General features: G+C 38.6%; 1 protein-coding gene across 1 annotated transcript in view; it reads left to right on the plus strand.

Moving 5' to 3' along the window:
* Nucleotides 1-27,864, plus strand: part of BMPER (BMP binding endothelial regulator) — a 1,202,087-nt gene that overhangs the window by 950,922 nt on the left and 223,301 nt on the right. Inside the window, exon 11 of the mRNA XM_044065026.1 lies at nt 27,027-27,072. Coding sequence (XP_043920961.1) covers nt 27,027-27,072 — 46 coding nt within the window. The remainder of the gene's footprint in view (nt 1-27,026; nt 27,073-27,864) is intronic.

Raw genomic sequence — 27,864 nt, forward strand, 5'->3', positions numbered from 1 at the left:
TAATACAGGTTGTAAATAATATGTCCTTTGTGGACTGCCTCAAACCCCTGTCTTTTTTTCAGTCTCCTACAGACTACTGAAGGACAATTTATGCCTAACCTACAAGGCTACAAGGCATTCTTTGATCCAGCCCTGATTGATCTGCTACATATTTGCAAAGCAAACAGCACTAGAATTACCCTACATAAGGTTCTAAACTTCGTCCGTGACATAAATAAAATATACTGGAGAGAGAGGTATGTGTCTCAGAGGTTGCACCTTCTCTGGAACAGACTCCCCATTCATGTGAAATAGAACTCTTCCGTAAGTCTTTTCAAACATAGTTTTGTCTTATGGATGAGAAATCACAAATTTACCCCTGGCTTGTTGCCTGTGGCCCTTATGGAAAGGGGCAGTTTTTAGATGCCCTAGTCCCCGAGTACAATGGTGTGCAGATGCTCAGCCTACTTTGGCATCATATGTTAGAGCTCTCCTCCCCAGTTAAGCTAACCATTGTATTTGTTTCCTCTCCCCTTTTTTCCCTCTTAAGCCTTACTGACATGCTTGCTTTGCTCATCTACTTCCAGTTCACCCCCCCCCCATGAGCTTCTGTTTTTGATTCTCCCCTCTAGACATTCTTGGTGCTTCCATGTCCCATTAATATCACCTTCTTCTTCTTCTTCTTCTTCTTCCTGACAATCTTCCTGTTTTCTTTCTTGTCCTGTACATAATCCATTTCTTCACCTCCTCTTTGCTCCTCACCACCCCTCATTTGTCCTATTTCTCCACTTCCCTTTCATATATTAGTCTTCATACCTCCGAACTCCTCCACCACATTCCACACCAACCTTTACCCTTTTCACTTTGTGTACCTCTCATTATGGTTTTTGCTCTTTTACTTGTTCCCCATTCCAACCCAAGATGGACCTAAAATCAGTCCATCTGGATCAGTGTTTTATCCCTGTTGATAACAATTAGGTAGATAGATAGATACATAGATAGACAGATTTTTCTCTTCCTGTTCCTCCACCTCTGACTGCATCTTCCCACATATTTTGCCCATTTTTGGAACTTTCCACCATGTGTTCTTTTCTTATGCCACCTGCCACACTGGCACAGCTCGCTCCTCTACCCCCTCTGTAGCACACTGACTTTCTGCCTCAATTTGAAAACTATTTGCCCATATAAATAAGTTCCCCCTCTAGAACACAAGACTCAAGCATACTCCACATTTCATTCCTCTCCACAAGATTTTAAACTATACTACTGTTCTAGAACCTGTACATCTGCCATCCCTTCACATGACTGTGTAAACAATGGCTTCAGCAATCTGCTGTTACTCTTTGGGGAATAAATGTGCTGACTGATGATGGAAGGCTGATGGCCAGCAGGCAGTTAAGGTACAAAACCATACCAATAAATAAATAAATAAATAAAGCATATCAATAAATAAATAAATAAATAAACAGATAAATAATTAAAGTGTACCAATAAATAAATAAATAAAAATAAATGTCCATGAAGGCATGATGGCAATTGACTCAAGCTGTTCTACTCTAGCTTCTGTTGTAATTGAAAGAAAAATTTTGAAAATAGAAAGGAAATATTAGGTGGCCTACGGTTCTTAAAATGCTACATAAGAGCATGTGGCTGCTGAATATTGTGTATAGCATATATGTAGGATGAGAATAGAATAGGCTATTAAGTGTTTTGCTATAAAGTTAGAAATGTCTGTAGCATGCAAAAATGTCTGTGTGAAATTTTGAAATGTTATGTTTTGAAATGCTTTTATTGAAATTAAGAAGAGGTTGGATAAAGGTTTTGTGGTTATAAGCAGTTCGTTTTTTGAAGGATTTTAGGAGAGGAATGATTAATCTCTACATATTGTAATACATGGAAAACTGGAGGTATCTGCGGTCCATGTGATCATATGTTTGTATGAAAATATATTTTGGAATACAGATGTATTCTTGTTTCAAGAAGAAAGATGAGAGTTATCACATATGAGATCATCTGAACAAATGTATACATTATATGTTTTCAATTCAAATATTGCTAATAATCTGTATCAAAATACTATATTGTTCAGGAGCAGTGTAATAAAGCTTTTGATTTTTCCAAATATAAACAAAATGCTATTTTCTGTTTATGAGCTTACGTTATCTACCAAATGATGTGAAAGCTGAATTCCTCATCTGATTATTGTCTGGCTATGAAATCACCATCAGGACCAAACTCTTTAGTATCCTCTTACTGGTTTTATAGTTTATGCTGGGATGGAATGAGGCTTGCATAAAACTGAAAATCTAAACAAGTTCTGTAGTGAGACAAACTTACTTTACTCTTAGGTTCATAGGTGTGTACTAGGCTAATGGCACTGGAGCCTTTACAAGCCTAGCCCATAGTATTACTCTGGAATCGTGCCACCTGATCTTAGTTCCCAGTGCCTCTATCAAGTAGAGCACCACTGGAGAGATCCCAGTGGGTGAATTTTCTATTTCCCAACCACTCATCAAGATTTCTTTTGAAGAGGGCCAGTGAGGTGCTCTGCTTGACATGTATGGGAAGTCTATTCCATAACATGGGCAGTCTCTGGGTTATGAACCTGTCCCTCCAGCATGTTCTGTTGATTGTGATAATGAGGTTGATTGAGGTCTCTGGAGTGTGTGGTGTGGAGGGATTGGAATTTCTTTAGATGTAGCATTTCTAATAGAGCTGGGTCAGACATGGCTTTGTAAGTGAAGCAGAGATTGCCTCTAAGTAGGCGATATAAGACATAGAATAGTTGGAGTTTTATGAGTCTGTCCATATAGGACAAGTGTTTAAGGGCTAGAATCCTCTTTGTGAGGTACCTTTGCAGCTTCTTCAGTTGTTGCAGGTGTCTAGTGAGGTACATGCCAAATGGGGCATTTTACTTGAATACTGGCCTAATGAGGGAAGAGTAGAGGGAGACAATGACCTGTTTCTTCCTGGATGAAAAACCCTTAGTAATGAGATGTGCCACATAGAAGGACTTTCTGATGACGGTAGCAATGTGGTGGTCGAAAGAGAGGTTGCTGTCAACCTGTGTTCCCAGATTTCTTATAACGCCTTCTGTGTTCAGTGGACTACCATTGATGTGGTAATTCATGAGAACTGGGTTTTTCCCAAAGGGGATGACAGCACATTTTTTGGCATTGAGCTTAAGGCCATGGTTCTGACACCAGTCGTTGTTCTCAGTGAGGACTTTCTGTAGGATGTCAACATCACTTGGGGAGTTAATAATAGCTCCCAACTTGCAATCATCTGCGACCTTTGTCAGCCAGAGTCCCTTTGTGTTGGCCTGGACTTCAGAGAAGTAGATACCAAACAGGAGAGGACCCAGAACTGAACCCTGTGGGACTCCACTCATGACTGGTTGGCAGTCTGAATTGGAGTCAGCTACTTTCACACTGTGGGTTCTATCTGTGAGCCAGTTTGAAACCCACCTAGTGATATAGGGGCTGATGGCTAGCTTAGTGAGTTTTTCCTATAATTTCTGAGTGGGGAATGGTATCAAAGGCCTTGGCCAGATCAAGGTAGGCTGTATGAACCACCTTGCCTTCATCCATAGCTCTGGTGACTGACTCAAAGAAGTTGACCAAGTTATGCAGGCATGATCTACCCCTCACAAAACCAAACTGTGTGGGATCCAGAGTTTGGAGATTCCCTATATCCTTGTTTATTATGTCCATGATGATGTGTTCCATAGCTTTGCATATCAGACTCTTTAGGCTAATGGGGCGATAGTTCCCAGGGTCTGTAGTCACTCCTCTTTGTGGAGAGGGATGACTGTAGCAGTGCGCCATTTGGTAGGGATAAAGCCTGAGGTGAGACTGTGACTGAACAGGGCACACAGGTGAAGTGCCAGTTCACTCTGTAGTTCATGTAGGACCAGCCAGGGATATTGTCAGGTCCCATAGAAGCTGTATTCTTGGCCTTAGACAGTGATGTTTTAACCTGTACAGCAGTAATACTGGGTGCCTGGCAATCTACTGTTAATGTGATAGGTCCTTTGAGAGGGGAGAGAGGGTTAAAGTTGGCACGGAATCTGTCGGCCAGTATATTGGCAATGTCTGTTGGCTTGGTATAGGAGCTACCATTATGTAGTAGCTCAGAGCAAATCTGGGTATTGCCATGGAAATTCTTTACATAACTATAGAAGGCCTTGTGGTTGTCTTTACTATCTGCCACAATTCTGTTTTCACAGCTAGCTTTAGAGGATTTGATGAGGGATCTCATCTTTTTGTTGAGGCTGATAAGGGAGTTTTTCCAATCGTGGGACTTCACCTTATTCCGCATCAGTTTCCTCCTTCTGTTGTAGAGTTTGTTTATGACAGGGGACCACCAGATTGGCTTCCTATTTTTGGAGGAAAGCGTCTTGGTTCTATTGGGTATGGCGAGACCCATATATTTGTGTACGTGTTCGTACAATGCATTGGTGTATTATTCAACAGTCATACAACTATTCACCATTTGCATGGGTGCTGTGAAGTTAGCCACTTCTGTGTTTAGGAGCCCAAAGTTAGCTTTAGAGATGTTTTCCATGGTGGTTACCTTTGTGGGGGGGGGGGGTGGTTCCAAGGTGATTAGTTTGTGGTTGAATCTAACCAGGGAGGAGTTGACTATTGGTGTAGAGCAATGGTCGCCCATGTTAGTAATGACCAGGTTAAGGATGTTGCTGCCTCTAGTGGGGGTAAGAATGAGCTGGTCCAGGGCACTGGAATTAATGAATTCCAGGAAACGTTGGGCAAGTGTATTGGTACATGAGTAGTTTTCCCAGTTAATGGAGGGGTAGTTAAAGTCGCCCAGTATGAGAGTGTTAGGTTGGCCCCTAATATTCTCCAGGGTGCTTAGGAAGGTGGAGTGTGAGTCATGGGACATGGTTGGGGACATGGTTGGGGACCTATAGCAGGCTATGACCTGAATTGCTGTCTTACCCAATGTTAGCTGCACCTGAAGTATCTCTGATGCATTATGTTGGGCTACCAATCTGGAGGTGTGCGTATCCTTTATGAATATGGAAACACCACTGCTTTTGGAGTTTTGGTCCAAGTTCTGGGGCCGAAAGGTGTGGAATGAGTTATAGCCTGGTAGTGCAGGGGTGCTTTCTGCTGCCATGAACCAGGTCCCTGTTACAGTACAAATGTCGATGTCCATTTTAATGAGTGCTTAAAGTGAGTGCATTTTGAAATTTAGACTTCTAGCATTGAGCAGCATGGCCCTCGGATTGCATTTGTTTGTAGCTGTTATGGTGGCATTTTGGTCTTTTTAGCACCGCCTAAAAAGGCACTATAGGGGTGGCAAGAGCCTTGGCTAGTATCCAGAAGCCCAGGGATGAGAGATGCAGGCCATCTTTGACAAAGCATTGAGGTCTGTCAATCATGTCATCCCAGGGAGACAGATAATGGATCCCCTTAGAATGACACCAGAAACTTAACCAATTGTTGAAATCAATCATTTTCTGCTTGTACTGTGGTATCATTCTGGGTGATGGTAGGATACTGCTCAGGGCTAGGGTCATACCCACTTGTGCTACATAATCCAAGAGCTCCTCCATGTCTCTATTCATGTAGTCCAGGGAGGTACGTCTCAGGTCATTCACACACACATGTACAATGACAGTCATATTTGTACCTGTTATTGAGAGACCTGAGTGCATGCATTATGCTGTGAATACTGGCAACTGACAGGCAGCTGACTGTTACTTTCTCCTTATTCAACCTAGCGAGTGGGACATCAGCATGCCTCACTATCGAATCACCTATGACGTTTGTGTTGGGCATGCTGTTTTACCTTAGGGGCTTTGGTTGAGTGGCACACTGTTTAGGAGAGTTATGTGTCTTGTGATTAGTGTTGTGTTGTTGTGGTCGAGTGCATTTCTGTCTTGGAGGTCTCTACTGTTTGGATAGATTTTTTTATTGAGAGCTTCCATGAAGGTGGGTGCGTGGTTTGTGTTTTTATGTGAAGGCAGTGCTGGTGTGTGTTCTGGAGGGCTATGTGTTCCATGTGGTGTGGTGCAAGAGTTGATCTTCTCTTGACCAGCTGTTCCGGTCTTGGCTGGAGAGTACGTGGCTTCCAATTTGGATATATAAGTGCATCTCTCACAAGTCTGAGCATTGGGAGGTAAGAAGAGAGGGTTGTCTGTGTTCATGAGGCAGTTGCTACATTGCCTCAGGATGCCCAAGTTCACCAGGTTAATAGGAGAAAGCACAGGGAACTGTCTGGTAAAGTGTTAGACTAATAAGCTTGTAAAAGTCCAGTGGAGGAGAGAACTAGCAGATCTAAGGGAAAAGTTGAAGAGTAGACTTTGGCACTGCTCAGAAGCTTACAAACAGTCCTGGATACAGCAGGTCTGTATCTGGACTAGACTAGTTACAGGAAAGGCAGGAAACAAGCACAAACGTGGGCTTTTAAACCAGAAAGTTGAAAGAGATGGAAAGACTGCCCAAACAGCCAATAAACTACAATTTCTGGACCAGAAACCACTCCTCTTGTGGTAGATAGGCTACCTAGTGCTTACCATTCCCATTGACAAGCTAGAAGGCTTCCATCTGATGCAGAAAGGCTTGGGAGGCTCAGAAGCTTGCAAACAGTCCTGGATACAGCAAATCTGTATCTGAACTAGACTAGTTATAGGAAAGGTGGTTAACAAGTACAAATGTGGGATTTTAAATCAGAAAGTTGAAATAGATGGAAAAAACTCCCAAACAGCTAATGAACTACAATTTCTGGGCCAGAAAACATTCCTCTTGTGGTAGATAGGCTACCTAGTGATTACCACTCCCACTGATAAGCTAGAAGGCTTCATCCATCACAGAATGGCTTGGGAGGCTCAGAAGCTTGCAAACAGTCCTGGATACAACAAATCTGTATCTGGACTAGACTAGTTACAGGAAAGGCAGGAAACAAGTGCAAACATGGGCTTTTAAACCAGAAAGTAGAAAGAGATGAAAAAACTGCCCAAATGACCAATAAACTACAATTTCTGGATCAGAAACCACTCTTGTGGTAGATAGGCTACCTAATGCTTACTATTCCCACTGATAAGCTGGTCATAGGTGTACACTGACCTAGAAAAAGCTGTTTAACATGGAAATATTTAAAAATGCTTTCCTTATTTAATGGTTTTGTTGCAGCTTCTTAATTCATTTCTCTGATTATGAAAGTGATGGTTGTAAAGCAAACAAAAAAATGGGAAAGATTTAAATGCTGCAGCTGTTTGAATCCAGGTCCTTGTGCTTCTGTTCTGTTACAGTACAAACAGACCTACTGAAGAAGATAGAAAATCTCTGATGTCCCCTAAGAACCTTCACCTTTCTCAATACAAACACATAGGACCATTGTATGCAATTAAGTGAAATGTCTGAGTAAGTATCAAAAAAGATTAGGAGATAAAGATGCCTGTCTACTAATCCCTGGCAGCTTCAGTGCTGCAGGTGGTGTTATAACAGATTGGTAGTCTAAAAGGCCTTGCTTTAAATCTTGCCTGAAACAATTCTGTCTTAGCTCTGTTCACATGTATTTCATAACATCAACAACACACACGCATCTATTTTGGTATAAGTGATCACTGAGTTCCACAAAAAAGGAATCAGTGGGGACTGTATTGAATTATGTGTCCCCATATGAAGGGTTATATGTGAGTGAGTAGACAGAAATAGACTATTCCCTTCCTTTCAGAAGTAAAGATAAAGCGAAGTTTCTTTATAACAACACCAAGACACTGATAGATCAAACACCAGGCAGATGTTCATCACGTTCTCTGCTGCAGATGCCTTTAGGCTATATGGGTTGTATCCTGCCCATGATACAGCAGCCTGCCAGCATCACAAACCTGTGGCTCCCTCCCACACCTTCATTCTGACTGCTGAGTGGACAACCCTGTGGAGGGAGGTCAGAAGTCAGAGTGAGGCAGTGTTCAGAATTTTCTTGCCGTCTCAAGAGGAAGCATCTTTGAGGCTTCACAGAAGCAGTTGTCAGCCTTGACTTGTCTTTTTGGCAGTTAACTCCCCTATGGGGTGTATTTCCACACAAATATTACCTTCTAAAGGAAATATTTATTTTACTCTATTTTTATTAAACCAATATTTCCCAGTTAGGAATACTGTCTGTTTTTTTACACAAAACTGGAAGTTCATCTCAGGGAACTCATTTTTCAGTTCTGGGCAGACTTTTTACATGCAGGGGATATTTTATGATAACTGTGTACTGCTTTTGCTATAATTTAATGTTTTAATATATTTTTAACAAATAAAAAAAAGTGTTTCAAAGGGGCAGAACATGTTTTTAAATATTGCAGTGCTTGGGCACACTTGACAACTTACCTGTTATTTATTTTTCTGTCAGTTTGTTTTTTCTTGTTTACTGTACTACATCTGAGAAGATTTTATGTGTTCAGTGGGACTGAGAGGAGTAGTGTAATTGTATGAGTGCTGCTTGGGAACTCTTGCTAGACAACTTACCTTCCAACTGACTAATTCCTGCACTGCTTACCTGATTTAAAATTCTTCCTCAGCAGCAGCATGGATTCTTACTCCAGTTTTGCTGGTACTTCTCCCACTGTATGTAAAAAGAGGAAACAAAATTATAAAGAGCCCTTGCCACCACCATGGGCTCAGACAGTGCTTCAGCCATTGGTCAGTGAACCTGCGGTTGCCAAACATTGATCCTCAGACCACTTACCTGCTTCTTCAGGTTCCTGTTATGTAGTCCTTTCAGCCACCATGGTCTTAGGGTCAGCCATATCCTCTTCATCTACTCCAATGTCCGATTCATGCAAGGGGCAGCCATATTCTTCTTTGGGTCTGGGAGGTAGTACAGGAGATGCTTCTTGGGGTAGCAAGAGAAAGAGACTTCTTGTCGGGGCTGAGATCCCATCTCCTAGTTGGTCTTCTTTCACTAGATTACCTGTAAAGATAAAACTTAGTTTAGACATTTCTTGACTTTGTCAAAAAAGAACTGCATTGGTGAAGACGGCGTATTGAAATAAATCCAGGTCTCCCCTTTTCCCCTCAGACCCCAAGCCAATTGGCAACCACAAATGCCATAGTTTTTGCTTGGGGGTTAAAGTGCAAGGCTATGGAATTCTTCAGACAGACCAAAACACATAGATGTCAAAGAGATGCTGCCTGTGATCCATGCTTTGAAATCTCTTCATTGCCTATAGTCCCTGTGACCTCTTCATGTGATTACACAGCATAAGGTAGTAATGTGATACATAAACAAATGGGGGGAGGGCAGCAGGTCCTACCCTCTCTGTAGGGTGGCTAAGGTGGCTTTAGAGGTAGCTCTACAGCATTCCTTAACCCTCCAAGCATCTTATATTCCATCAGAGTAAAATATAGAGACAGATAAACTGAGTAGGATCAGGACAGACCCTCACAAATGGAAATTGAATAAGGTGGTCTTCCAGAAATTGATCCAGTTGTGGGGAACTCCTCAGTTAATTCTGTTTGCCTCCTTTCAAAATAGGCATGGTAACAAATTCTGTTCCAGGACTGCATGGAAGCAAGCTTGGAAAACAGATGCTTTTCCATCCCTGTGGTCTGGAATCTTCCTTTATGTATTTTTACCTTTTCTACTATGTCTAGGGCAATTCTGAAGTTTCAGAAGGACTCCCAAATAAACATTGTGGCGACTACCTTTTGGCCAAGCTAACATTGTTTCTCTCTTCTCAAGGAAGGCAGGTACCATGAGCTTCTTCACAAACTGGATGTACTCGGACAACAGAACATATTCAATTAACTACCTGGATAATTCAGTTTAAATGCCTTTTAGGTACCTCTTTCTTGGGGATATGTAGCAGATACTACAAGAGACAAGAAATCTTATAGTTCCAAGAGGAAAATATTCTCTAGTTGATGCCTAACCAGTAATCAGGGTCCCATCATTGGTTATGTGCCACTGGTGCTGAAATATATGCTTGAGTTATTTTCCTCTGGCCTTTCATAATCCCTTCAAGGTACATCTTTCAGCCATTGTAGCATGACTGCCCATGTTTCCCCCTTTTCTTCTCCATTTATTATCAATCAGTTTCTCAAGGGGGTTTTACATATTAGGCCTCCTGGAAAACAGTTGGCTCCTTCTTGTGATCTTACATTTGTACTAGAACAGTTTACTATGTCTCCCTTTGAACCAGCTCAAAAGGTTGATGTACGAATTATTTCATGGAAGACTGTATTCCTTATTGCTCTGACATCTACAAGATAAGTATCTCAGCTGCAAGCTCTCATGGTAGTGAACTCTATTTGGTCTTCCAAAGAGATAGTATCTCTTTAAGAATGAATCACGCATTGTTTCAATATATACTTTGAATCAAGCTCTCGATTTTGCAGTGTTCTTTACAGATCCTAGGAACCAGGGAGAAATGATTGTACATACTCTGGTCATGCATAGGCACCACAGGTATTATTTTAACAGAACTCCTTTGGAAAAGCAGATGAGCTATTTATTTCTCATGACTGGACAATGAAGGAACAACCCATGTCAAAACAGGCTATTTCAAAGTGGTTGTGTTCTGCATTTGCCTTTTGTTATGTCCGTTATGATAAATCTATTCCAGGCAATATCAAGGCACATTCTATTAGATCCTCAGGTGAACTCTAGAAGTATTCTAGAGGCAGCAGCATAATAAAGTGTATATAGAAAGCGATACAAACTGGATTCCTTTTCCGACCCCAGGACTGGCTTTTCTAGGACCATTCTCTGGGGGCTCATGGACCCTTATCCTTCCTCCTTCAAGGTTGGATAGGCTTTGGTAAAACACACATATAGCCTAAGGGTACTGAACCAGAGAGAACGACGAACACAGTACACTTGTGTAAGTTGCACCAATAACAGTAGATATTTGAATTCTTCACTGCTGCAATAGCCACAACCACCCACTACCCCCTTCTATAAAGTTTTGTTTGCTGTTATATCCATAGACAGTCAAGATGGGTAAGCTTTTTCTCAATTTTTAGGCAAAGAAAGCCCTGAAGATTGCTTTAGTCTGACTGCTGATTTCCCTTCAGAAGATTATCCAATCAGCAGACAAATTAACGGTGTGGGAGGGAGCGAGAACTTTGTGAAGCTGACCAGTTGTTGTATACAGAGTAGGGTACAACTTATAGCCTAAAGGCTGCTGCAGCAGTGAGGAATTCAAAAATTTACAGTTATTGGTAAGTGCAAATTACACAACTGTACTTTCTCCATTCGAATAAATGGTCCTTGATATTGGTACTGGAGTAAAATGGGGTTAGGTAGGAAAAACAAGAAGGACTGTTTTCTTCTTTTTGAATTATACTTGCAGATGGGGGTCGCTTGACAAGTTTCTTGTATTTGCATGGGGACACTTGAATTTTGAGATCAGAGTAACATATAATTGTTACTTGTGGGTTTAAGTCGAAGTAGCAAGCAAACAGTGGATGGGATATATATATATTTTTAATAGTAAACCCCTCTTATATAGTTTGCATGACAAATACATTTCCATTATTACTGTTGCTAGGTACTGGTGATATGGGACTGCAGAAAACATGAATACACAAGATATGGACAACTCCAGTATCATATCGTTGCTGTTGTAGTGAATGGAGCACAGTGATTTCACTCTGATATCCAGAAAAAGACAAGTCATTTAAGTGTTACTATAACGCAAGACCCAATCAGAGCAAGCAGTAAGCATTCCTTGCTTACCTTGTTAAGGTCGGTCATCAAATCTGCCAGTACTAACCAACAAATGACAGCAGCAGAATAAAGCAGATTTGTTTCTGCTTGCTGTATGTGCTGGGAATGTGTCGCTGACATAGAAAATTACAAATCTGATAGAATAACAGAATTTGTGTTAGCCTACATTTTCTGATGGATATGAAGTTTTAAACTCAAATGTGTACCATTATTTAGTGACTTCAGTCATCAGTGATTTGTCAGAAAACCACATATTTTCTGAGGAGCTGACCATGTATATGAGGGAAAAATTTGGAATTTCATGAAAATCTGAACAGTTGAGAGGCACGGCAAGGTGGGTGTAAACATAAGTGTCATTTTTTGCACTGCTTTTCGATAGCACTTGCTAAATGCTTTACAGCTTTGAAAGCAGTAAAACATGTTGTGCTTTTTTTTCCTGTAACTAGTAGTACATGGAGCAGATAAGCTCCATGCAGTACAAAGAATTATGATTGGGTCTCTGATCATAACCCGTCATTATGTGTTCGTGACATGGATGCCAAGGTTCATCTCTTGAGCTTCACTCTCCTAGTGAATTTCATGGCATCCCTTTCTCGAATGCAAAAATAAGCAGGTTATGATCGGAGACCCAACCCTCATCCTTTGTATTACAAGTGGATGATGGATGGACACTGGAATAACACAGTGAGTGTTCAGGGAACAGTTTTCCCTTTTACAGTTAATTGCACTTCCAGTTAATTGCATAATGGCCATCAATGCAGTGTAGCTATTGCGAGCAATGGACAGTTGTATAGAACTTCCTCAGTACAAGAAATTTGTAAGTGCGTTTGCTGTGTGTGCATTCCTTACTTGTGGATGTATTGCTTTGAACTGAAATGTACAATCAAGACATTACTATGCACTCTGATGTATATGAGAGCAGGGAACGGGGTACTGAAGGAATATTTCATCTGTGTGTGAAGCAGGGAAAAAACTGAAACAGAGTTAGAGTTTTGCATGAACCTATGTGCAAGTAAGCTAAGAAACAAAAAGGCAACTCCTAAATTTAACAAAAAGGCAGGGAACCTCAAAAGTGTATTTCAAATAAACACCATAAACAGTGAATTCTAAGATCATATATATATATATATATATATATATATATATATATATATATATATATATATATCTGTATGTATGTATACAGGTTCATAGGTGTGTACTATAGCCCATAGGACTCAAACCACGAATGCCTGCATGTAAAGCTGTAACTCTGACCACTACACTATCCTGGCTCTATATATATATATATATATATATATATATATATATATAGATATATAAGGAATATACAGCAGTAGAAAAGTCCAGTGCCAAAAAAAAAAATGGTCCATGAGCTTATATGCAGTGCTGTAAGAACTAACTGAAGCTTGGAAAGTGGTGCATAGAAGGTTTATTTACTCTTAATCACTTCAGAGAAAATATAAAAGCTGCATTGATAGCTGTTTTCTAATGCACTCTTCCACTTATGGGACATTTTATATTTTCTTAAGGTATCACATGACAGCATAATCTGTTTCACTGTGGGACATAAATAATTATTTGCTGTTACGACCTTAAATATTTCTGCAACTGCCATGTGATAGATGTTATGATGGATTCTGCCTACTGAGACAGGTTAACTACTAGGGTCACTTTAATGTGTAGAATGAAGCTTCCAGAAATGTCACCTCAGTGTACTCCAGCTTTTACATATTATCAGCTAATGAAGTCCCCCCAGAGCATTGATGAAATCATACTAGCTCTCAGTTTTTCTGTGCATTTGTTTATTGAGAAACTCCTACATGACAGTCTTATTCATGCTGATGTCCTGATTTAATGCAGATTTCCAGGATTGTGTGATAGAGCACACATGAGGTTAAGCAGTCTGCATCTGGACAAACTTAAGATGTCAATTATTATACTTTTGCCAAAGTTTGTGTTCCATGTTTGCTATGAAACAGAAGCCCTCCTGAGAATATACAGAATGTATTTTACAAATGATGTCACTAAAATAACTTTCATGTGTTTAGACCCAAAATATGGAAAGATTTATATACTACAGCTCTTTATACTTATATACAAAAGGTAGATATGTGTCATGGCATCAATGCCCATGGCAATGTATCACTTAAAATAAAACTAAATTATCAAAATTGCACAAATCAGTGGAATAGTACAATTTAAATTAATGTAATAAATGTAATATTTTTTTCTGAGGTACCTTTCATACGGGGACATGGTCTTCAACACCTTCTTACTTAAAATTCAACTCCAGAGAAAGAGTAAAGACCACCTAGAATGAAATCTTATCTCACTCCCCATGTGGAAACACACAATCCATCCAGTGTTCATCTGGAAGCACGCAATCCATCCTTTGCACATCTGGAAGCACACAATCCATCCAACACACATATCGACCACAGTTTAAACAGCTGAAGAATAGAGTAGCCCTACAGCACTAACAAGAAATCAGACAGAACAATTAAATTTGAAGTGCATGAGAGTTTTCACAAAAGAATAATTAAAAGTGTGGTCACTAAAACTGTAATTTGATTTAACTGTTATGCTGAAATTGACTTAGATGAAACTGACGTTGAAAAAACAACATGCTTCCATAAAAAAATCACTTTGCAGATAATTTTGTTTACATTGCCACGGTTTCTCTAATCTGCATTTTACATCATTTATTAACAAGTGCATTACAACTTGATAGGGCATGTTGATTATATAAATACAATTAAAATTAAGCAACACATTTTTAGAATTATTTTTTAAACACCTTTATTAAATTATTACTTGTGACATAGGCAAATTTACATTTATATAAAAGCAATCAAACTGTAATAACAAGTTCGTGTTTACAAACATTATACTTCACATATATTGCTGTATATCATACAACCTAACCAACATTACATAAAGTATTCAGTTCTTGCCCTCCCCCCCTTTTTAATAAGAAACATATTTATTAAACCATCACTTACAACATAGGCAATCATACATTTGTATAAATGAAAACAGTTCACACCGACACAATCCTAGTTGCAAATATTTTACATCACAAACCATAATGATACACTTCCAGTTGCAAACATGATACATCACTTATAATCAACAATCATTTTCAGTCAAACATTACATAGCTCATTTAAATCCTGCCCTCTTTTAAATCTCATTCCTCCTCTGTATGTATTGTTCTCACAATTCCCATTTTTTCCAATGTAGTTTGCTCCTACCCTTTTCTAAAGATCTCAATTCCATTTGTTTTATCTCTATTACTAAATTTACTACTTCTAGTATAGTTGGTTTAGATTCTGATTTCCATTTTCTAGTAATTACTTTATTTAGGAGGACTTCAAAGACTGATCACAAATATTAAAAGGATAACGACTAGACTGAGTAAACTGTTCAAGGCTAGAATGGAGGAAGAGTTGTTTAATGGATGGATTGTCCCATCTTATATTCTTTTCTTATGCAGCAGCATTGAAGATGTGGCGCTATAAGCAACTACTAAGCTAAACTCAATGAAGCCATAGTGGATTGCTTTGGTTGTTTACAGGCTAATTTATGAAATGCTACATGTAAATTATATTACTGGGATTTGAACCAGAGTACCTTAGTGTTAATATGCCTTAACCACAAAACTGCACTTTGTTTCCTTAACGTTATGTGCAACACCATGAATTGGACTTAGAAAACATCTGTGTAACATTTATGAATCACTGGGTTAAACAGAAGTAAGGAGGACAAAAACACAGAATAACCTGCTCCGAAACGCAGCCATAAGATAAAAACTCAATAAAATTAACACTGCACTCACGCAAAATCCACTAGTTTATTATTGATTGGTCAGTGCTTTCACTAGTGTAACTAGCTTCATCAGACCATGTTACAAGAAGTAAAAGAGGAGATGAATAATCAGAAAATTAAGATGGGTCTGGACATGAAGTGAAGTAAACTGCACTACCAGACTGTGATAAGTTGAATAACAAATTGCAGGTCTTGCAATATAACTTCAGCTGGTTAAGCTAAGTTGATTTATTAAACTATTTTTAATTAACTTCTTATTAAGATAATTTTGATTTGTTTTTTTACTAATTGATTATTTTTTAGAGTAACTAACTGTGTTACATCTAAATATATAATGCATGACTAAATGAAATGCTTTTTTGTCAAACCAGGTTGCTGTAGGAGGACAATCACCATTACTTGTCATGCAGTGTCCCTAGATTTGTTTATACTGCTCAAAGTTTTTTTTCCAACGTTCATTTACATGTATTAAATGCCATGATGTATTTCCCCATTCTCAACTCTTATACTTTTGGGCCTTATTGGGCTTTACCTAAAAACAAGCTTTTTATAAACGTTTATTAAACCAAGGTCCAGTTAAACTTATTATGTCTCTGTGACATCACCTTAGAGTTAGTGTGGGATGCATCCATATACTTTAATGGAAGTACATCCCTCAAAATCTATAGATGCAGATCCACTTTATTTCTATGCTGATGTCACTGAGGTTAAATTTTATTAATTTTTCTTATTAAAAACAACCAAGCAACTCCCAAAAACTAGTGCAAAACAAATAAATAACCAAAATAAACACTGGACAAAGCTGAGGAAACGAGTAAGACCGCAATGTGTAGGTTTTTAGTGCAGTTAAACCTTTAATAATCGTTATTCATCACTAAGACTTCTTCAGAAACATAAAAATCAAAGTCAACATTACTTAAATAGTAAAACATGTACTAACCAATTAACAATGAAACCAATCAAAATAAGCTTAAGCAAAAGGATATATGAACATCTTTATGTCATTAAGGCCAAAAATGAGAACAATGCTTTGTATAAACATTCTGTAATGTGTGCTAGCTGTAAAAGGTTCACTTTCACAATATTGGATGTGGTTAAAGATGATCCCTGGGGTGGTAATTTTAAGAATGTAGTAGAAAAGAGAGGAAGCCGAATGGCAGATACACTTGGCTGCTTACATTTCTCCAGGGTTAAATGATTATATCAACATAAAGTGTTTTTTTTAGACAGAAAGTTGGCCATAAAGTGAAGTGTGTATTTGAAAGCTTTTTAGGGTATTTACACCTCTTTATTGCCTAATGTTTTTAATTGTATAAGGTTTTAATCACTCAATGTTTTTGATTGGTTTCATTGTTAATTGGTTATTACTTGTTTTACTATTTAAGTAATGTTAACTTTGATATTTATGTTTCTGAAGAAGTTTTAGTTACAAATAGCAATTATTAAATGTTTAACTGGGCTAAAAAGCCTACACATTGTGGTCTTAGTCGTTGCTTCAGCTTTCTCCAGTGCTTATTTTGGTTAACTTTTCTCATTGACATGAGCCTAGGGAAAGTGCAATTTTTTGAAGTTTTTTTTGTAAATGGAAGCTATAACTATTTATCACGGGAGCAAACACTTTTTGACACTTTATGCATCACATGCCATGGTGGAAAGGTAAGAAAACACTCAGCAAATACTTTAATGAGTGCAGGCCTTCATGGAAGATATGTTTATGGGATGGGGGCTTCACCCATGATGAAAAAATATTTCCTTTATAGGTAAACATAATTTCAAAAGTTTTTTCTACTTTTTTTGAAAACAATAATTGTCCTTAACCCACATTACTTATTTATTTTTGCTTGTTTTAAATTTGTTTTTGCTTAAGAACTGTTTACAATTGATAACTTGTTACAGTATTCAGATTTTTGTTGGTTCGGCTAGTTATTTAGTTAATGAGATTCAGAGCTGGACAATTGCTTGATTTAATTTTTGACTTAGTATTCAGTGTTTGAAGAGATTGCTTATGGAAAAGCAGCACTAGTGTCTCCTATTTTTCTAGTTTCCGAGTGTGATATTTGACAGAGGAGGGTTTTGTGTTTCTTTTCATTGACCCGACTGGTATTTCTTAGAGCTGGATTTGTGTATCTCTTTTTTAATGTATGTCTTTTTTTGATAGAGTAGAGTGTGTATGTTTTTACAAGGAGGCAAGTGCCCTTCTACCCTCCATGTGGGCAGCAGTGCCCACCACACTGCCTGCTAATTATGTATTCCAACTCAGAGATCTCACAATATCGGGGAAAGGACATACTCTTCAATACTGGTAAGGTAATGATCTTACACAAATGTCGATCAGCTGTTCTGTCAACCAGTATGTCAAAAAAACAGCTGTTGAGTATGCAAACAGTTGTTTACATTAATGCCTTATATACGTATTATTTAGATATAGATATGAGTTTCACATATGCTGTTAAATGTTATAGTAGGATTATGTCTGTTTATATTTCATTTTCTTTCACATCTGCTTGTCTTACCCATACACTGAGATTCACAGACATTGTTGCCTACATAAGGCTTGTGCAGCTTTGTAGCCATGAATAGCAGGGTATAGAGCATTTACATATCTAATGCAGGACAGGCAACAGTTTCATGCAGGCAGCTATGCATACTGCTGCATAGATATGTAATGCAGCAACTATACAAACAGACACATCTATGCAATGAATGATGTATGCAGAATATATAATGGCCACCAATCTAGAATATATCTCACAAGGAGTGAAAATGTTACTTTATGAATCACTGCATATCTGAGCAAAGCAAGAAATAGCAGATGATACAGAGGCTGTATGTGCTAGCATATCTGTCAGCTGGATGGCACAAAGATCTGTACAAGATATACAGTTGTACAGTAATAGCACCTCTATTACTATGGTGTCCTCATACATTGATACCTGTTAAATGCATAAAAGGAGAGGAAAGGGGTGTCTAGGTACCTCATTCTGATATTGCTGAAAGGGTCACATCAAGGGAGTCTGACTGGTGTAAGTTAAGATGTCAGAGCAACAATTACAAATGATAATCCTATGCCTACGTCCTGTTAGCTGCTTCCCAGACAGCCAGCAGGTATATTTTTGATGTGTATAAGTTAGCTGTCCTACACAGGTATAAGACTGTAGTATACATGATGGCACACAAGTTAGCAAGCTGATATGTTGAGATGGTCTAGCATGACCTACCAATTAACAGGTCCCTACAAGTCCCCTCAATAAATGCAATTTGCATATTATAGTAATTGTCACCTCCACCTCTCCCAGCTTAAAAGAACTAAACAGTAACCATACACATTTACAAGCTAAGACCTCTCGGTGGCAACAACACTTACAAAAATAAATAAATAAATTAAAAAGTATATAATGACAGTTACTCAAATTACCATTCATGGCATTGTTGCCTACTTCTTCTCATGCACATTGATCATCAGGGTGGCAGTTAACTAGGTCATCACAATGCTGCCTGCACTACCCCACAGTCATGGAAATCCATGTGGTTGTAGTAAGCACCTTAGGCGAATGATACCATCAAAGGTCTCTGTGGACTGTATGTGAAAGAGGTAAAGCATAATCTTGCTCTCCTTCACACACCAGGTAAATGATTTGTGCTGGGTACTAGCAGAAATAGACATTAGCATGTGAATATCCTCTGCAAATGACCGCATTTTCTTGAGGAATATACTGGTAGCAAGTGAATCAGGCATATAGCAAAATTCCAGAATCATGGAGAGTGCAACTTGTCACTGCTCAGAAATAGAATTCAGTGCACTTATGTATGCAGGTATCCTGTATGAGCCCATGAGCAGAATATATTATATGTGAGTGTCAGGCTGTGGCTTCCATCTCCAGATATTCATTTTTACAATTTACTTTTGGCTATTTTTTGCTATTAAGCCATATCCTGAATTGTGGAAGAGCCATGAAGAAAACTGTGAAGAACTGGAGAATTCTGCCAGCCTTCCCCTAGGAACTGAGTTTGTCCATATGTGTGTGTGAAAATAATCATTTGTTTTCAAAGCAGATGCCATGGTATGGGGCAGTGGAAGGCACTGTGGTTCATAAAGGGTTGTAAGGAAGTGTCCTATGGTGGTAGGCCAAAACTTAGCACTGTAAATGATCAGTGAGCAGTCTTAGTCTGTGTGTGTGTGTGTGTGTGTGTGTGTGTGTGTGTGTGTGTGTGTGTGTGTGTGTGTGTGTGTGTGTGTGTGTGTGTGTGTGTGTGTGTGTGTGTGTGTGTGTGTGTGTGTGTGTGTGTGTGTGTGAGAGAAGCACGTACCAAACACAGCAGTGCATGTTCCCTTCATGCCCTTGGATCTAGGTTGAATTTGGTGAAACTGCTTATTGAATTAGACATATGTGCACTTTCTTTTACATTAATCTGTTGCTTATCAGTGGTACCCATCAGCCCTATTTAGGGAAGTGGAGCAGATCTAAGGGCCAGAGCCCCATCCTGCACACATTTGGATGCCAGTCATCTGTCACATTTTGGAAGCTATGACAGACAATCTATGACAACATTTTTAAGGTATAACTTATTAATTATCTCAAATACATACATACTTGACTATTGACAACTCTTGCTTGTATTTTTTCACCATCTTCCAATTACAAATAACTTTCTAGGATAAGCAAACTAATTTTTGGTTTATTTTTTCTGACATTGTCAATTATTTGTACAATAAACAGAATTGTATTGCTTTGTATAAAGTTCAGTCTTAAACTGGAAAATGTTACAGTATTACTTGCCTTTACAGTTATTAGTTATGCAAAGATATTGCATGCTATCCTGTTAATTGATATCAGTACATATGTTAAACCTTTTGTGACATTAATGTCCCCTCTTGCTGAGCTGTTCATTGTCCCAGGTCATGGCTAAAAAGGGGACTGTACAGCCACTCAATGACAAAGAGGTAGGGTGTCCATCTGTACCACCAGTAAACTAAATTCTGCAACAAATTTAAAGCTGGGGAGGGGAATATGATATTAAAAAGTAAAGGCCCTAGGATAGACCCTTAAGGTATACCCATTTTTACAGGGAAAGGAGGGGAGAGTGCAGAGTGCCATCTCACTGATTGACATCTATCAGTGAGTTAGCTGGAGAACCATGCAACAGTATCAGAGGAGAAGTTGAAATTATGCAGTTTGTGCAGCAGAAGAGAGTGTGAGACAGTGTTGAAAGCTTTTGAGAGGTCCAAGAATAGGCAAGAAATAAGTTTATGGTCATCCATGGCTATAGAGACAGTGTTGAGGAAGGATAATAGAGCTGTAGTGGGACTATGTTTGGGTCTGACATCATGTTGAGTGGGTATAAGCAGATTTTCCTGTATTAGATACTGCATAACTTGTTTATGAATACATTTTTCTAGTACTTTAAAGAGAGGGGAGAGGATAGCGATGGGTCTAAAGTTGGAGATATCAGAGGAGTTACCTCCTTTGTTGATAGGTAGAGTATAGCATTGTTTCCATATGGAAGGGACTTTAGATTCAGAGGTAGAGTGATTAATTAGGATAGATACAGGGAAAACAAGAGAGTCAGCTGCTAGTAGAAGAAAAGTGGAAGGAATGTTGTCAGCTGATGCTGAGCATGGTTTAAATTTAGCGAGTAGTGTTTTGATGTAGCTAGTAGGTACAGGTTTGATGGAGAAGGTATTTGAGGAGATAGTATTAAGAGTAGGTTCAGAAAAGTGGGAGATGTTAGTAGTAGAAGAATTTGGGTAAGGGTTCAGTAGCTTAGATATTGAATCGATAAAATAGGTATTGAAGATAGTGTCAGTTTCTTCAGATGTCTTGTCTGGGCATGGATTGGGGGAGCAAAGATTACCGGGATGTAATATTTGGTTAATAGAGTTCCAGAATTTCTTAGGATTAGATTTTAGGGCTGTGGGAGGTTTGTTATAGAAGTCCTTTTTATCTTTGTTTATGTGGTTTTTTTTTTGTCAGATTTCTGAGTTCTTTATATTTTTGTAAGTCTGCAGAGAGTTTAGTTTGTGACCATTTTTTCCATAATTTGTCTCTAGTTATCATAAGGGTACGAGTGGCTTTTGAAAGTCATGGAGATATGGTGGACTTAATTCGGACTTTGCGAGGGGGAACAAGTGAGTCTAAGATGCTATGGAAGGTAGAGTTGAAAGCTAAGACTGCTTCTTCTAATGGGAGCTGGGTAAGGAATTTCAAGTTTACTTTAGAAAAGAGGGGATTAAAGGCTTCTGGGTGGAAGTTAGAGAGTATGCGACAAGTGATAAATCTAGGAGGTTTTGAGAAGTGGGAAGTGAACCTAAGCACTTTTACAGGGGAGTGATCGGTCAGGGTGTTTGGTAGGGTTTCATGGTTATGATATTTGGAAGGATTAGATACAAGTACCCAGTCAATAAGAGTGCTACATGTGTGAGAGTTGTTTGTATCAGTAGGTTGGGAGATTAGCTGTGTAAAGCCATATAAATTTACTATGAGTATTAGAGTCTGGATTGCTGAGAGTTAACCAGTTAATGTTGACATCCCCAAGGAGGATAGTTACATTGGAGATGTGTTGAGAAAAGTATGAAAGAATATTTTCGAGCAGAGGAATGTTGTCTCCTGGAGAAATATAGATGGGTACTACTGTGATAGTGGTGTGGTCATTGATTTTAAGGTTAGCTGTAAGTAGTTCAGCAGGAGGAAAGGATGGGATAGGTTTCATAATACTTGTAATGGTGAGGTGGTTGGAGTAGAGGATGGCTATGGCACCCCTTTTTTGTTTTGGTGATCTGTGCAGAGTATATTATAACCAGGGGGAGAATGTCTTTATCAGAGGTTTGGGGTTTAAGCCAAGTCTCTGTTAGGGTGATGACATCAGGGGTGTGGAAGGCTATCCAGGCATGGATTTCACTAACTTTGTTTAGAATACTATGGGAGTTCATAGAGTAAAAGGAAATATGTTTGTTTGGAGAGGATGAGTTTATTAAGTAGAGAGAGGTAGAGTTATGCATTGTGGGGTGATGGATGGGCCCAGGATTTGGATGTATGTCTCCTGATAGAAGCAGGGCTACATGAAGTTGGTAAAGTTTGAATTTAAGTGGGTTGTAAGTCAAATACTTAGTCTTGGTTTTAGATGTTAGAGAGTGAAGGGGAGGAAGTTTGATTTTAGGCAGAGGGATGTTCATGGAAAAGATAGAGGAGGAGATTGTAATAGACTACTGCAGAGAGGAGAAACAGTTAGTATGGGGATTAGTGGGATCTCTATGGACAGGTGGTAATGGAGTAGTATAAGATATAAGAATGAGAAGGAGAAGTAATGGAGGCAGGAGGAAAATAGAGAGGGTTGCAATAGCCATGGCCTAAGGTGAGAAAATAGGAGTGGAATGGAGTGAGGAGTGGGTAAATGACTAGGAAAAGTAAGTTTTTGGACTGTTAGAGAGTTGAAGTAAAATTTAAGTGAAACAACCTGTAGGGGGAGTAGGAGATATGTAGGAAGAAGGAGGCTTTGCAGCAAACTAAACTATGAAGTGACAAGTAGGGGAAGGTAAAGTGTTTAGAATGTTTTAGCAGACAGGAAGGGGTGGAGTTATGGTGGAAGGGATTAGGTGGTTAGGTATAAAGGAAATGGTATGGGGTGGGTGGGAATGGGAGTGGGAGTGGGATGGGCCAGGAAATGGCAGTCACTTCAAGAAACAATCAGCAGGCCAGGAGGGAAACAGTAAGGAGCACAACCCCTAGCATAACTTAATTTACTACATTTAAGTGTAATAAGAGTAAATTAAATGTGATCTTATACAACAACAACACAATTCAAATCATCTTTAGCTCAATACTTTAAAAATGAGGGCACGTGCACATGTTTAGAGACATTGGCTAATACTCTTCTTCAGCTGTATTGTACAGTCTCTAAGTTATTTATTTGTATTTGCAAGTGACAACCTGTGATCTATGTGCTTAGCAATTGTAAATACTGTAAATAAAAGTAAATACTATTCATAGCTTATATTAATCAATGTAAGTCAAATTGTATGTCTATAGTGCTTTAGATACTTGCTTTGTACTAGCCATTGTTAGTCAAACTGTATGTACATATTTCTGTGCAAACTTACTTACTGTACTTTTGGCAAGTTCATGGGTCATGACTGAAAAGTGTTAGTAGACCATCTTACCTACCCAGTAAACAAATGGTAAATAAATAAACAATTCTCCTTCTAAAAGGATAGCAAGTAGAAACATAACTAGCACCACTTAAATAAAACCTAACTAACTCTTGTTAGTAAAATATAAGGTTGAATAAGTGTGGCTGTAATGAGTTTACTGTGCCAGATATGAATTTCTGATGTGGCTGATGAAGCTGTTGAGGTATAGTGTTGTGACAACCCACCAAACAGTAATGAAAACTAAGAATACAAGGGCTGTGATTGCTAACTGTGGTAGAAAGAATGTGCTTTGGACTGAGAAGCACATATATAGTCAGTTCCTACTTAAACTTCTATTCAATGACCAAGTTTCCTGATTATTGTAGAATAGAAGAATTAGCAGTCTTCTGAAAGTCCCTGTACCATGAACTAATATAAAATTAAAAAGAAAAATGAGTCCACATATATTTAAATGAACCAATAGCATTTGCTGTTATACATAAAGAATTGTAAATGCTTTTGTGTGTATCATTTTACTGAGGCTTCATCAGGCTGTTAAAAATCTATCCAGAAGCAAGCATTTAAATGTCCATTAAAAATTCATTGCATCTTTATCAATTGCTGGTTATAACAACTAAATGAAGTACACTAAACAGGAATAAGAATTGGTATTTCACTGATTATGTTAAAATTTCTGGTACCCTGTAAGGCTTTAATGTCACCTTGGGGAACCACTACTAAATCCCAAACACCCAAAGTACTGACGCCCAGAATCCCGAGACCAAATACCCGAAACACTAAAATACTGAAACATCAAAACCGCAAAATTCAAACTACCAAAAACTACACTCAACATACACCACACACATACACATACACACACCTTCCTCTAGAACACAAACACACAAACCTAAACTACAGACATGCAGGGGGGCAAGCCCCCCTGCACCCCCCACTCTCCCCTACTTAAATATTCTAACTCCAAGGTCGCACTGCATAAGCAAACACATGAAACACCACCACACACCTACATTCCCCTCACACACACATATCACAGTCACAACACACACTTGCATACTAAACCCCTAACCATCACATTTAAACATAGATACTTACCTGACCTTCCACCATACCGCAACACCAGAAGCGCGAATGTCAAACTCCCGATGATCGGGATTTTGAAATTCTCATTTCTGGTCTTTCGGTGAGTAGGGGTTTCTGCTATATAGTCTCGAATGTTTGAAATTCGGCATTTCAAACTTTCGAGATTATGTAGTGATCCCCACCTTGGAACTATAATAAAAACATCACAATTCACTTGATGGTAACATTTTGCTGTTTTTTTTTCTTTTAAGAACACATATTAAATTAACCATTTCTTTTAAGCCTGTTTTTTGTCCGCCACCCATAGGCATTCAAATACAGGTGTTTGCGTATTGTCTAAAGTGTTAACTTATCTCTATATTTTCTAATATCTGATGCTTGATAATCCTGAGGCCTATTAAAAAATAAACCCCTTGTTTTTATCATATATTCACAAATTTGTATATGGATAATTCAGGCAATTCCTAATTCTTATTTCACATATATGTTCATATATTTGGTTACAGTCCTCATGTGGTTTTTGCCTAAGTGGGAGCCTTCACCTCCACAGCATATTGTCAAATACACAATAGATTTGGTAGAACATTTATGTCAAGCAGGTAATGCCCAATAATTTGGGATTTTCAAGTGTGATATCAAAAAAGGTACTGAGAGTATGATCAGCTTGTATATGTGGATGACATTACAGCTAGAGGGATTACTTCAGATTGGAGAAGAATCTATAGACAATTTTAGCACACTGATTGAGTCGGTTTAGTAGCAGCTACTGAGGTTCAATTCTACAAAGTACACAGTCTTATATGTCAAGGCCAGGTACTCCAGAACATCTTACCAGCTAGGAATGAAAAAGTAGGCACTTCTGACTGAGATAAAGATCTGCATGCCCTGCTCACTGCAAAAGTGAAGCAAGAGACCCAGAGAAAGAAAGTCATGCTGAAAATAAAGGAGATGCTTTGGTGAACTGATTCAACCCACAATAATGGTGAGGGGTTTGACTGAGAAGGAGTACAAAGTGATACTTGTGGAACTGGATTTAATACTGTCTAGAGCAAGAATACAATGGAAACTGTGCGAATGTCATATCTGAGGAGCAGATAGTTCAGTTACAAAAAACTGTAGACAAACCCCTGCATCTCCTTTCTATTAATCAATTCTGAAAAGAATTCTGCTTTGAAGCACCATTCTAATATTAGACTAGGACAGTTTTCATATTATTGTTCAAGGTACAAATGTTCCTGATCCCACTGTCTGTTACTCCAGTGTCCTAAACCCTATTTGTCACAAAGCAGAAAGAAGGAAGGCAGGGGGGACATGATGTAGCTACATAAACAATAAGGGAGCAGTGTAGGAGAAGTTTTCTGGTAAATGAAGAACAAAACGGGGGCTTGGATGAGGAGGCGCAAACTATTAGCATCAACTTCCATGTAGAATAGAGAGGTTGGAGGATGATTTAAACATGGTATCAGTGGACCCATTTTCCTGTAGGTTTAATTAAGCTTTCAAAGAGGCAATCAAAGGTAGTAAAGTGGAGAGTTTATTGGGGTTGGGCCATATTGCTAGTTACATTGACCCATTTGTCTTTATCTGCCATTATGCTTATGTAATGTTTGCATGTCTTTATCTGCCATTACGCTTATGTAATGTTTGCATGTCTTTATCTGCCATTATGCTTATGTAATGTTTGCATGTCTTTATCTGCCATTGCACTTATGGAATGTTGTGTATGTCTTTATCTGCCATTATGCTTACAAATGTTGTGCATGTCTTTATCTGCCATTACACTTATGTAATGCTGTGCATGCTCTGTGCTATGCAATAGACATGGCTATCTAGGTATGCCTTGACTATAAATCTGTTGAGCGGGTTTACTTAATTGAAGTCCTTTAAGCCAAATCTCTTTAAACCATCCCTGGCACAGACCCTCAAAAAAGCTTGAAATATAGTATAATTTTAAAATTATATTGTCAAGAACAGAGCCATCTCATCTGCTTGCACTGCAGTAAGTCTGAAAGCTAATGCATTCAAAATTTGGATGTAGTTTAGTAGTGCATGCCAGGGCAGCTTATCTGAAAACCACCCTTAAGGGCACACCACATTTTTGGCATTTGCAGATATTTGGAAATGTCACTTTACACTTTTCAGCTGAACTTCACAATAGAATCTGAGGTGCTTTTGTAACAAAACAGTTGCTTTCTCCTGACTGAATTCTTGTTTGTCCTACTGGGAATACTAGGTACAAAATTAGTTTTTGGAGAAAAGTCACTGACCAATTAAACCACATTATGTTTCTCTTCTGCAGGGTAAAATTCTGAACAGGAAAGGATGCTGCCCAGTTTGCACTGAAAGTGAGTAAGTTGCCTCCCTGCATGCTTATTCTGTTGATCAGAGAATAATAAGAACAAAATTATCATAAATTACTATGAGAACTTATAGCGAAGTACCACATGCACATGCATACCAGTTCAGATCCATTTCCAGGAATGTATTTACATGTGCACTCACACATACATGCACACACATACAAACACATGCTCGCACACACACTCACATGCTGCTCACCCTCAAAAGAAACCAATGCTTCCCTTATATTATCTGTGTATTTTGATTATTTTATTATTAGAGACTGTTTTAGCTCTCTTTCGTCTCAGGATGTCTTCAGGATGAAAACACACTATGATTTGTTGGGTTCTGTGGTAGCCATGGTAGCTGAATTTCCTTATATCTGTAAATGGGAAAAACAGAATGCACACTTCATCTGTGTTACTATGAACAATATGCTTGTGTAGAATTGCTGAAAATTCTTCTAGTTCTTTTCATACAACTATAGAAGGACAGAACCCATCCTTTGGGCCAAATGTTCCTCCTTTCTGCAAAATTCACAGATATTATTTGCTCATTCCTAGAAGAAGAGGCATTAAAGTAGAGAGACTCACAGACATGCAAACAAATAAAAAAAGTCCCTTGCAGGATATATCCAAGTGTATGTCAGAATACATGGCAACTCGGGACAGCTAAAGTAAAAAGGGAGGGGGCAGAGGCCAGTGCTAGTCAATAAATGGCAGGGACACTCTTCCCTCTCCCACATATCCCTGTTATATGTGTTGCATATTTTTTAAAAGTAAAGGAGAGTCCAACTG

This window comes from Protopterus annectens, chromosome 3.part0, assembly GCF_019279795.1.
Source record: "Protopterus annectens isolate FY-2018-M chromosome 3.part0, PAN1.0, whole genome shotgun sequence".
Lineage (NCBI taxonomy): Eukaryota > Metazoa > Chordata > Ceratodontiformes > Protopteridae > Protopterus > Protopterus annectens.